Below are 12,755 nucleotides of genomic sequence, written 5' to 3'. Positions count from 1 at the left end.
CCTAATTTGCAGTTCTACTGAAAAGGTCAATGTGGTTTTCTTCCGGTACTTAAAAATCAATTTCTCCACCTTTCAATTTCATTTCAGCGTTCGATTGTTTGAGTTCATCCCATTCTAAAAGTGCTCGAGGAGCTTCGGGCAGGTAGAGAAATTTATCAATCCCTACGCTCTTCCCACTTTTGCATCTTAGTGGTTTCAAAAAGAAAGTTTTCTCGACCTGTCCGGTTGCTCCCACAATATCGACGTTTTGTGTACTTACGGGCAATAAAGTCCGATTTAGTGCTGAAAATCTGACACCTGTACCTACTAGAAGTTCTATGGGTTCCTCTTCTTTCTCGAGCTGAACTTTTGCCAAGGCTTCTGCCAGGGAAGGTTCCCCTGCTCCCCATCAATAACCCCGTGAAGCAGCAATGTAGCATGTAGCAGCAAGTGGCAAGCATGCCTACTTCCCAGTAGTCAAATAAGCTTCAGATGAATTAGTGAAAGCGTTACCGGTACAGAGGAAAACATATTTACCAGGAACATCCACTCCTCACACATTCATGAGCTGACTGAATGCACAGGACATAATACACAACAAAATACCGACTACAACTAAGCTGCTTAGTTAGCTTAGTTGCTAAGTTACTAAGTTACTAAGCTTACTTAGTACAAACAGACTAAATCCCTCCTGTCGATATAAGTGCTGCTGTGCTACAAGGGATCTTCTGTGTCATCAAGGGCAATCCCCTGCTGACAGAGACAACACATCACTCGATTCCTTTCAAAAGCCAACCAAGCTCCATCATAGAAACGGGGGTTTTGATTGCTCAAATTTTCAGGAACCTTCCTCTCGCGTCACCTTTATGTTTGTGGACTGCTTATCTCCATTTATTTCTGTTCCAACACCGGCCTATAGCTTTGTCTCAGCACTGTCTCTTGCCCGAATCACCTTACCACCAGCTCAACCTACTCCTACACAGCCAGTCACGCCACACAAACTTCAGTCCCTTCGCAGAAAACAGGTTCTTCGGGACTCCCATCATCCATCCTCCGTGGCCCTTCTCCGCAACTTTTGTCACCAACTTCATTTTTCACTTGAACAAGGGGTGACTCAGGACTGAAAACAGTATTGCACAGTAGGTTTCATCGCTGCCTTTTAAAATAGCACTGCTGTCCTCTGCTTGAAATAGAGCTCCTGAATCATGTACCATTTGCTCTTCCTGCAGGTGCAGCAATGTGTCCTCCATAAGCCACTGTAGCCAACCATTAGTTCTCTGAGGAATTGAATAAGACAGCGTCGGTGTGGAAGACTTGGAAGAGAAATGAACAAGCGAATTTTTCAAACGCTCATCACGTCACACAAGGAACATCAGAATTCCTGCAACATTGACTTTGCATGTGATATCTCAAGATTGGGACTAAGCATATGCTGCCTAAGAAGGATGGAAGTCACAGCCTCCAAGAAAAGAAAATCAGCTAACTTTATATTAAAACCAAACAAAAGCTACACCAGGAGTCTGAAGGCGCTAAACCCATAGTATGTTTACACACTTTAAATGCCTTCCGTGCAAGTTGCCTTTTTCCGGACACAGCACTAGAATACCATGCAAGATTTAGACCTCACTTACAACACCCTAACAGGATTAATGAAAAAAACCCCAACACTACAACCCTGTTTTAATGCACAAACTCCTTATTGTCATTTTTAGTTGACAAATATACATTTCATAGCAAAACAACATCAGAGGAACAGCTGGATGGCACTTTTAAGCTCAAATGAACCAGCATCAAGCACTGGCAAGTCATCTCTCTGATTGCTTTTGAATGGCAGCACATGCACATTTGCTCTGTGCCGTAAACTTGCACAATTATTTCTCTGTCGTCACTCAATTCGGACAGTGAGCCCTTGCGCATCTATCCCTCTTGAGCTGAGGAGTCCAGAACTGGGCACAGGACTCCAGATGAGGCCTCACCAGGGCAGAGGAGAGGGGGAGGAGAACCTCCCTTGAGGTTGTCTTGTTGGCTACACTCTTCTTGATGCATCCCAGGATGCCATTGGCCTTCTTGGCCACGAGGGCACCTTGCTGGCTCATGGTTAGTTTATTGTCCACCAGCACTCCCAGGTCTCTCTCTGCAGAGCTGCTCTCCAGCAGCTCAACCCCCAGTCTCTCCAGCTGCATGGGGTTGTTCCTTCCCAGGTGCAGGACTCTGCACTTGGCGGCTGAATGGCAGCACAGCCTCTGGGGAATCAGCCAGTCCTCGCAGTTTGGTGCCATCAGGGAACCTGCTGAGGGTACACTCTGTCCCCAAGTCCACGTGGTTCTATAAAAGCTCTACAAAACTATTAAGTAATGAGCTCAGACTAAGAAATATTATTGCTCTGCACTTAGGCAATTTCTGTTGCTGAAAGCTCTTCAAGTTCAGCCTTTCGTGACGCCGAAACCGCTGCCACAGCACAGGTGACAGGAGAGCAAAGCAGTACAACTTGTGGAAAACTCCAATTTTAACTACCTTTAAGTGGAACAATCCTCTGGGAAAAGGAAAGGAGGTCCCTACAGACTGTTGACGACAACTTCCTGTCGCAGACGATCGAGGAACCAACAAGGAGGGTGTGCTGCTGGACCTGGTACTGACAAATAGAGAGGGCCTGATGGTAGAAGGGCCAGCGAGAGCTGGTCAATCTTCAAGCACCACTTCCTCCAAGCCCAGGATCAGTGTGTCCCAATGCACAAGAAAGGAGGAAAAGGAGGTAGGAGGCCTCCATGGATGAGCAAGGATCTGCTGGGACAACTCAGATTTCACTGTTCAGGTGAGGGAGCCCTGGCACAGGCAGCCCGGAGGGGTTGTGGAGTCTCCTTCCTTGGAGGTCTTCAAGACCCGCCTGGACATGTTCCTATGTGACCTGATCTAGGTGAACCTGCTTCTGCAGGGAGGGTTGGACTAGATGGTCTCTAAAGATCCCTTCCAGCCCCTACCATTCTATGATTCTATGATTCTAATAACAGAGGAATTGTTATTGCTGTGATCAAAGAAAACAACAGGGACGTTTAATTCATCGTGCACAGTGGCTCGGCCGGGATGACAGATGAACTATTGGATCAGCCAAAGAAGATGTCTACGAACGAGAGAGCCGCAACTTCTCAAGAGACCTGAACCAAACCCCTGATGAAGACAAAGAGACCCTCCATCTTTAAAGCCTGAATGCTATATTAAAAGTATCCTGTAGGTAAACTGAAGGCCACCTCTAGCAGAGGCGCGTAGGGAGAGATGGCAGCTCCATGAAACATTAATGAGGAAACCAAGTCTGCCATAGGTTGCCTTTTCCTCTAGAGGGAAGAGATGAAGAGCCACGTGAGTTAGACAAAAGACAGAAGATAAAGCTGAACTAGCTCAGGTGACTCCAATCCTATTAACTATTCCGAAGAATCCCTCACAGTCCCACCCTCAATGTTATGCTTGCCACCAAGCTTAGACACCAGTGAGATGAACTCTCAGCACCTTTTACAAAGGTCTGACTAGTTCCATTCTTACCCAATAAAGACTGTAAATGGTGAAGTATGGTCCTGCCCTGGGCAGTCCAGAATAGCAAACACCTGCCATGCCAGTTGAGGTGTGAGCAATCAGCCTTTCTGGAACTTGCTATTACTCATAGAAGGTCCGTAATATGAATCACACTGGCCATGGGGAAAAAGCCTCTTTTTTCCTCAAATGAGAACGTCCACAATGCTTGTGAGAAATCGCCCACCTTCTAAGGACTTTGCTAGAGACTGCAAGTTACACCCTATAGACTATCCACTCTGTAGAGACTACAAGTTACTGCAGTGGGCTGGGGTTTGCATTGCTATGTTGTGCCACACAAGTGGTCACAGATCCAGACAGAAAAGCAAAAAGATCCAATTACAAATCAGCAAACACGGGACTTTCAGAGCCAAACCTTTCTTGCCGTGTCTTGCAGGCGCACATCACACCCCCCAGCCCCCCCAGCCAAAAGTTGATATGGCAACTTCACATCTGCACACAGTTAAGATCACGTGGACACTTTTGGCTTTAAAATTCATAGGAAGATGTTCTCGAACTGCAATTTGTAGCAGCGGTACGCAGGGCTCGGGAGAGATGTCTCGCTTTCTGGCCACACAAATGACAGTTCCGTGCCTCAAGCTGCTGAGAGATGGAAGGGCTGATGCTGAGATCCTTTCCACGTGCAAATGCTTTCAGCAGTTCTCGTGATCCTAGTGCCACGGAGAAAGTTTGGGCTGAGAGGCCGTTCTTTCAGGCTCCTGGCCTCGCCGTCAGCGCCCCGGTAGGCAGGCGAGACCGATGGGGGCGTGTGCGCGTCCCCGGCGGGGGGCGTAACCTCTTTTGCCCTTCCTCCCACCCCGCAGCCGCGGCCGCGGCCGCACCCGCGAGGTGCGCTGGGAGAGGTAGTTCTCTGTCCGCTGGCTCGGCCGGCCGGCAGCGGGCGGGACGAGCGAGGCGGCCCGGCGGGAGCGGTAGTTCCGCGGGAGGGCAGGCTCCGGGCCGGCCGGCCCGCGCGGGACTACAGCTCCCAGCATGCCCCGCTCTCCCGCGGGAGCGGCGGGGCGAAGCCGGCGCGAGCAGCCAATGGGCGGCGGGCGCTGGGGGGCCGGCGCGGGGCGCTCTGGGAGTGGCGGTTGTTTCAAGATGGCGGAGGCGGCCGCCGGGCCCGGCCGAGGCGTTCGCTGGAGCCGGGACAGTATCCTTCCGTGCGGCCAGGGCAGCTCGGGCCGGGCCGTTCCAGGCGCGGCCGGGCGGCCGCCTCTCGGCGCGGGGGGTTCCGGGCGAGGGCCGAGGCCAGCGGTGGTGTGGCGGAGAGAGAGGCAGGAGAGCGGTGAGCTGGGGCGGGGGCCGGGAGGCCTGTCAGGAAAGGCGGCGGGGCGGCTGCGTTGGGGTTGTGGTGCGCGGAAGGCTGGAGCTGGTGCGAGGCTGTGGGACGGGTTAGGTTTAGTGGCCGTGGGACGGGAGATTGGAGGGCTCCGTCCTGAGAGCCTTTCGGTGTTGTACCTTTCCTTAGTTTGTGAACGATGCTGATTTTTAACAAAGCGTTTAATATCTAGGCCACTTAAGAAGTTAAGCCACAATCCCCTGAGGCCCGGGCCCGCCCCGGTTCCTGTACGACGCTGCCGGCTGGTGACGGCACTCCCTCTCCACTTGGGGCTTTCCTGCCACGGCACCACGGCCGTCCCAGGCGCCGAGTCCCGCCTCTGGCTGCTGCATCCGACCGCTCCCCCGGTGAAAACGGACGGCAGCCTTGGCTGTGTCGTCATCTCCGCTGCCCCGGCGCTACTGTCAGCACCCAGCACTGCCGCCTGCACCCCGGTATCGCTGCTTGCACCCCGGCTCTGCCACCCGCTGCCTGCCATTGCCACCCACCTCCCGCGTGGCTGCCCATCCCCCGCTACTGCTGGCACCCCCTGACATCGCTGCTTGGCTCAAGGCTGTCCCCACACAGCAGCAGCAGCAGCAGCCATGCTAGCGGCTCTTATAGTACGCACCGCAGCACCCACAGCACACGACATGAGATTGACCCACAGCCTTATTGTGTGGTGCCAGGCGGCGGCTGCTGCAGGCGCAGCCGGGACAGGGCTCACGGCTTGGCACACATATCCTGCCTGACAAAAAGCCTGATGGCAAAACTTATCGATGAGTGCAGGATTTACGGGCAATAAATCAGGTAGTCGAAGACTTATATGTGTACAACTTTCTTGTCTTATGAATGCAGAAGTCTGGAGCCATGCGCTTCTGTCATGTGACAAGTCAAAGTTGTTGGAGTTCATAGCTGGTGCTGTTCAACACTGTAATGGTATGGGTGGCTCCCAACTCTAACAAATGGCTTGGTTTCTTTCTTTTAGTTCCATGTGACCCTGCGGCACACCAAGGGCAGAAAAGAAGCCAAAACCTCTCTCCTCCTGAAACTAAGGGAAGCTCTTTTGGAAGCTGAAGACGTCTCTCACTGCGGGGTTCTCCTCCACGTAGTCCCTCAAGAGCTCTGAGTGGCGGCACCGGAATTCCCCTACAGCTGAATCCATTCCGGAGCTCTTGTGCCACATATCCAGAAGGTAGGTTCTAACGCTACAAGTCCATTTTGCCTCGTAAGAGAAGAGAGGCCACCCATTGGGGAAAACACTGCACAGAGTAGCCTTCCGTCGTCGTGTTAGGATGGGGAGATTGCTCTCGGGTCAGAGAGTACTGACAAGTACTCTTCGCAGCACAGCGAGGGTTGGGCCAATTCCCTTTTTGTTGGTTGGAGCACAACAGACCTTGTGGAGCTTCGGTTGGGCCAATAGGTCCTGCTTTTCATAGCTTGGCTGCATTTTGCTTGGAGTCTTTGGTAAACTCTGCGAAGCTCATGCGCGTGCTCACTGTTCTCGTGCCACGGTCCCGCAAGCGACCGCTAGCTTGATTCCCATCTCCCAGAGCAAGCAGGTTTTGGCATCGCTCTGCCCACTCCATAGGCACAGCTTTCCAGGGAAACCCTGTTCCTCCTGAGGTAATGGGGGAGCAAAGCCAGTAACTTGCCGATTGTTCTCCCAGTTCCGCTCATTAGGCCGGCAAGCAGTCCAAGGAGGAAAATGCACCTTTTCAGCCACATAATCCTTTGGGATCTTACGAATTCCAGCTCTCTTGTAATTGTTCAAGGGTGTTTAGTAAGTTTTCGGGTAAGTGGTGATTTTTGTTCGACTGTGCACGGGGCTGTAGCTCTCTGAACTCTAGAATAATGTTGCCAAGATCCTTTTTCAGCCACTCTCAGGGCAGTGGAAGTAGTCAACAAGACCCGGAAAGGTCCCTGCCACTTAGCTCTCAGGGCTTTGTCCTTCCATGTCTTGACGTAAACCCACTCTCCTGGTTGAAATGGATGTGCCGGAACGCCTAGTCCACTTGGTTGAGGTGGGGTCACGTGGTTGTGGAGCTCCTGGAAGGTCTTGCCCAAAGCCAGCAGATTGAAACGAGCTTACACAATTTCTTCCTGGTTGTACTGGTACTCTTAGCAAAGCTTTTGGTAAAGCTTGTAACCGAGAGAAGGAGGTTTCTTGGTGTATTTGATTCCACTGTAACTTAAGGCTCTGGTTCACGCCTTCTACTTTTCCACTAGCTTAAGGTCTGTTGGGCGTATGTAAATCCCACTTGGCTCCCAGATGCGCTCCCACCTTCTTAACCACTTCTGCAACAAAACAAGGGCCTCTGTCTGAAAACATTCCTGCTGGTACAGCAAAGCAGGGTACGCTGTGATTTAGGACTTGTTTGACTGCTTCCCGTGCCACATCGGTGCCACAGGGCCATCCATTACATGTGTCTACCAGGTCGAGGAGATACTGAGAGGCTCCCTTTCTCAGTAGCTCGATGAAGTCTATTTGCCAGTATTCCCCTGAGGTCATCCCTGGTTTTGTCACCCCTGCGATGATGCTCTCACCTGTCTTTTTGTTCCTTTGCTGCCAAATCACCGATACATTTTCTACCACCTTCTTCATAAGGCAGGATCGGGCCCAGTATCCTCGGTGTCTTTCCAGGGATCAAGGCCAGACTTTCAGATTTGGCCGCTGCTTCTGCTGTTTTGTCAGCCGTTTGCTTTGAAGGCTAGGAACTCAGTCTTTGTGCAGAGGTATTTGAGGGGAGTGCCTGTGCCTGTCTTCTTTACTCTGTTCTCTACAAAACTCTGTCCATCAGCATGCATTCCCAGCCTGCATCCGATAGTGGTTGTCCCTTTAAATCCTTTCTGCTGGAATAGACTTTGGCCATTTGTCTTTCAACAGCTGGAGGGGATAAGCACAACAAATGCGTACTTGGTGTACAGCTGATGGCTCTTGGCCCTCTCTAATGACTGGGGGTCTGCCAGGGAATTTTTCTGATCTTGAAGGCAGGCACGTTCTCCACACGGAATTTCTGCATCTGTGCTTCAAACAGCCGTGCTCTCAAAGTGGAGGTTGAAATAGCTGTGCTGTTCACTCCATACCTCGCTGAAGTGCAAGACCTTAAAACTTTAGGGGCTGCTTAAAGCCCGGTACTGCTCAGCGCAGTTGTCTCGCCTGTATCTCCCAGGTCCGTAGGAAAGCACTGTGGCAAGGCACAAAAGCAAGGCTTGGGGCGCAGGGGCTGGAAAGCTTTCCCGTGGAAAGGGACCTGGGAGTGTTAACCAGCAGCCGGCTGAACATCAGCCAGCAGCGTGCCCAGCTGGCCAAGAAGGACAAGGGCATCCTGGTCTGTATCAGGAACAGTGTGGCCAGCAGGGCCAGGGAGGTGATTGTTCCCCTGCACTGGGCACTGGTGAGGCTCAACCTCGAGTGCTGTGTCCAGTTCTGGGCCCCTCAGTGCAAGAAGGAACGCAGGGGCCGGAGCGTGTCCAGAGCCGGGCAGCAGCGCTGGGGAAGGGTCTGGAGAACAGGTTGTGTGAAGAGCAGCTGAGGGAGCTGGGGGCGTTTAGCCTAGAGGAGACACGACCACTCTCTACAAGTAGCTAAAAGGGAGTTGTGGGGAGGTGGGCGTTGATCTCTTCTCTGCGGTAGTGAGTGAAAGAACACGAGGCAATGGGTTTGGGTCGCAGCAGGGGGCTTTAGGTTGGACATTAGGAAGAACTTTTTCACTGAGAGGGTGGTTAAACATTGGAACGGGCTGCCCAGGGAGGCAGCAGCGGTGCAGTCACCGTCCCTAGGGATATTGAAAAGACATCTAGATGAAGGACGGAGGGATATGGTTTAGTTTAGGGATGGGCTTGGCAGGGTCAGCTTAGTGCTTGGACTCGACGATCTTCAAGGTCCTGTCCAACCGTAACGATTTTGTGATTTCTCTGAAAACTTCACTGGGACCGTCTGGCAGACGCAGAAGAAAAATTCATGTGTTGGTTTGTAATAGACATGGAACAAATGTTTCTCTTAACTCGCCCACGAACTCAACTGTGGCCACAGTGCAAACAAGTGACAGTCAAAACAAGTGAGAGACCTGGGGATGTTCAGCCTGGAGAAGAAGAGCCTTGGGTTGCTTCAGGGGAGGCTTAGCTGGGAAATGAGGAAGAACTTTGCCCCTGAGAGGCTTGTTGGACTGGCGTGGGCTGCCCAGGCAGGTGGGGGAGTCCCCATCCCTGGAGGGATGCCAAAGCAATAGAGCTGAGGTGCTGGGGGAAATGGCTCAGTGGCAGGCTTGTCAGTGTGAGGTGAGGGCTTGGACTCGATGAGCTTGAGGGGCTCTTCCGACCAAAATGATTCCATGACTCTGTGAAAGCAGGCGGCGCTGGGTTGGTGCCCCCGAGACGGGCCCCGTGGCACTGCGGGGCGTGTGCCGGGTCCAAGCACCATGGAGGACCCAGTCCCTTTGTGACATCACCTCGGACCACACCCCACCTGCTGCTGATATCCTGCGCCCAAGGCAGTGGCCTTGCCAGAGGCTCAGGAGCCAGCACCGGGAGCGGCCATGGAGCCGGGACCCAGCGGGTACATGCCTCACAACAGGACCTTGATTGTCAACCAGATAGATCATGTGGAACGCCAATTACTGGCGATCAGGGCTGAGAATCAAGAGCTGGAGTGGGAACTGGAGCGACGGAACCAACAGCGGTTCCAGCACGGCAGTCGCGGCGCAGGGCCCAGCTCAGCACCCACCTATGTGTCTGTGCCCCACGGAGCCCCGCGATCCTTCCCCAGCTCAGGTGAGAGCGCAGGCAGCTCTGTAGCGGCCTCGGGCCTGTGGGTGCCGCAGCTGCCAACATCCACACCTCGTCCTGTTGCCCGCCCTTCGGACTCGGGGCTGACAGTGACAGAGCAGAGCTGGACCTCCGGAACCGCCTCTTGGGAGCCGAGCTTCAGCCGGCGAGGTGAGTGTCGGGGGGTGGTGGAATCATGGGAGATAACAGCGGGGTGCCCTGTGCCAGGGGCACACGGGAGAGCTGGGGAGCAACCTTTGGTAGCCTGTGCACAGGCAAGGCTGGCACGGCGGCCTCTGGAAGCCCCTGGCAGGTGTCGGGGGAGGAACGGAGGGAAAACACAGGTTTGGGGATGAGTGCCTGACGCTGCTGGTTCCCGCAGAGAGCTGGCAGCCGAGATGGCAGCAGCTGCTGGGCGAGATCGCCTTCCAGCTTGACCGCCGAATCGTCCACAGCGTCTTCCCCAACGCGGATCGCTACCGCGGCGTCAGTGCCGCCACCATCCCCGAGGGAATCGTGGAGGTAGGCTGGTGCTGCGAGCCGGGGAGCCGGGCACAGTGCCCACAGCCACGGCCCGGTGCGCCCTGGTCCCCCTTGTGCTCAGTCACCTGCGGGTGCCAGTGCTGACCGTACCCTTTCTGCCACAGATGATCCTCAGAACGGAGCGGGGAGATAGACATCTGTGCAGGGCTGCATTCCGGAACTATGAGTTTCTGATGAGGCGACTGTGGGCACTGGGCTACGTCCCCGAGGTGCACTTGCCCGCAATCGAGGCCTTCATCAACACCTACGGCTGCCTGGAGCGGTCGTACTGGTTCCCGGCCGAGCCAAACGTGGCCTTCCTGCGCCACGTGGTCAGCCAGGAGGTGCCGCCGGATCTGCGGCCCAACGCCATGGTGCTGCTCGAGTGCCTGCTGCAGCTGGCACAGGAAGATGGGCAGCCCCTCTTCTGCTACTGAGCGGCTGTGCCAAGCCGTGAGCCCTGTCCCGGCTGCGTCTGCAGCAGCCGCCGCCTGGCGCCACGCAATAAAGCTGTGGTTCAATCTCATGTCGTGTGCTGTGGGTGCTGTGGTGGGCCCCACAAGAGTCGCTGGCATGGCTGCTGCTGCTGCTGCTGTACGGGGACAGCCCTGAGCCAAGCAGCGATGTCTGGGGGTGCGAGCAGTACTGGGGGATGGGCAGCGGGTGGCAGAGCCAGGGTGCAAGCAGCGATACTGGGGTGCAGGCTGCAGTGCCGGTTGCTGACAGCAGCGCTGGGGCAGTGGAGATGACGGCACAGCCAAGGCTGCCGTCCGTTTTCACTGGGGGAGCGGTTGGATGCAGCAGTCAGAGGCGGGACTCGGCGCCTGGGACGGCCGTGGTGCCGTGGCAGGAAAGCCCCAAGTGGAGAGGGTGCGCAGTGCCATTTATGCCCTTTGGTGTGGCTGGGGCAGGGCCTAGCGGGTTCTTGCCATCACCAGCCGGTAGCATCACACAGCACCGGGGCGGGCCGGGGGCTCGGGGTATTGTGGCTTAATTTCTTTAAGTGGCCTAGATATTAAACCCTTTGTTAAAAATCAGCATTGTTCACAATCTAAGGAAAGGTACAACACCGAAAGGCTCTCAGCATGGGGTGCAGCTGTCGCAGGTATGTGAGGAATCTGCTGCACAGCGATCCCCTGCAACGCCCATGGAGGGTGGAGCGGCGTGGAGACTTGGCGGCCAGGCTCCGAGTTGATCCATGGGCATGAGCTGGTCCTCTAGAGGTGGTAAGCGGCACATCTAGCCCCTTGAGCAAAGGTCTGTGAAATCTTGATGAATTGCTATCCTTTGCGCGAACTTTGCTCGTTTTGATGTCATTTGAATACCGAAGCACAGCTCCATCCCAAAGGCTACCTGCCTCCAAGGCGCCACCACTCCTTGAGTCTGTGCCCTGAATTGTTTGTCAGCTCTACCTTGAAGTGCGAGGCGAGAGAATCTTACACCAACCCTAATAAAGGTATTTATGATTAAAGGCACTCGAGTGTTGTAGTGGTGCAAGCTGTATTCATTCAAAGGTTTGGAGAGGCTTAGTTCTGCTGAAGTTCCACAGTCCTTTACAACTCTTGTTGCTGCTATTTGAAATTTTGAGCCTTGCCTGATGCTGTTCAGTGCCTTTTGCCACCCTGGACACATTTCCCCTTGATTTCGCCTTGAATTCAACTACTGCTTTGCCTTCCACCTTGTCACAGGGTCTCCCTGTGTAGCTTTTAATCATCTCACAGTCGTCTGCTAGAAAGAAAAAGGTATCGGTAACTGTTGTAGTGGTGCAGGCTACAGCTATGCTCATTCAAAGGTTTAGAGAGGCTAGGTAATGCATGTGCAGAGACATACACGGGCAACGTAGTACAACTAACAGAGCTGACTCAAAGCCACACTGCCTTTGCTAGCTACTTCCTTCTATGCTGCTTTCACCCGTGGGATCACCCAGGGCCCACCTGATTAACTCACAGCACCTGTTTCTGATACTTGGAAGCAGCTTGCCAGCTGCATTAACTTGTCCCTACCATCTTTATTCAAGCTGGCTGGTCCAAGTCATATTTGTGCCTACAGTTTCCCCTCCTTTTCTTTTTGGACCAGCCAGCCTTCGGCAACACATTTCAAAATTAAAGGCACATGAAGAAAACATAAACATCTTTACCCGTGGCCATGACTTTACAACAAAAGGTCAAGAACAGCTACATCGCCGAACAACAGAACACAAAAATCCATAGACTCAAAGTAAACATAATCTGATATATGTTGCTAGGAGGGACGCATACTGGCGAGAAGGGATGAGTTCACTGTACTTCCACGGACGTTTCTGGTTCCCGAATGTAGGTGCGGACTTTTCTTCAACTTCTTTAGCATGCTTATCTGTGAGCGTTATCTGTAAGTTGGAAATATCTCTTCCTCCGTAGAAAACACACCATTTTTGCTTTCAAGTTTCCATTGGCCGTCTTGTTACGTTCTTCCGTTCTTTTAATGAGATACAGATTGCTGGAGGAATTTACAGCAGCATACGTGGTGCCACGGTTGTCAGGCTTTACATTTTAATAGGGTGATGGATTGAGGGTGAATCACTTGGTTCTTTCCTCAAGAAATCTTGAAATCTACCATCTCGTGA

General features: G+C 53.4%; 1 protein-coding gene across 1 annotated transcript; it reads left to right on the top strand.

Annotated features, from left to right (window-relative positions):
- Nucleotides 1-9,754: 9,754 nt before the first annotated feature.
- On the top strand, nucleotides 9,755-10,590 carry LOC133628897 (speriolin-like protein). The gene is made up of 2 exons (XM_062018859.1): nucleotides 9,755-10,153; nucleotides 10,279-10,590. The coding sequence occupies exon 2, from the start codon at nucleotides 10,279-10,281 to the stop codon at nucleotides 10,588-10,590; it is 312 nt and encodes a 103-aa protein (XP_061874843.1). The 5' UTR covers nucleotides 9,755-10,153.
- The last annotated feature ends 2,165 nt before the right edge of the window (nucleotides 10,591-12,755 follow it).

Source organism: Colius striatus, chromosome Z (assembly GCF_028858725.1).
Source record: "Colius striatus isolate bColStr4 chromosome Z, bColStr4.1.hap1, whole genome shotgun sequence".
Lineage (NCBI taxonomy): Eukaryota > Metazoa > Chordata > Aves > Coliiformes > Coliidae > Colius > Colius striatus.
The sequence above is the reverse complement of the archived record's forward strand: the minus strand, read 5'-3'. Positions and strand labels throughout refer to the sequence as shown.

Coding starts and splice junctions, on each gene's coding strand:
- LOC133628897 (XM_062018859.1), top strand. CDS start 10,279: ATGATCCTCAGAACGGAGCGGGGAGATAGACATCTGTGCAGGGCTGCA.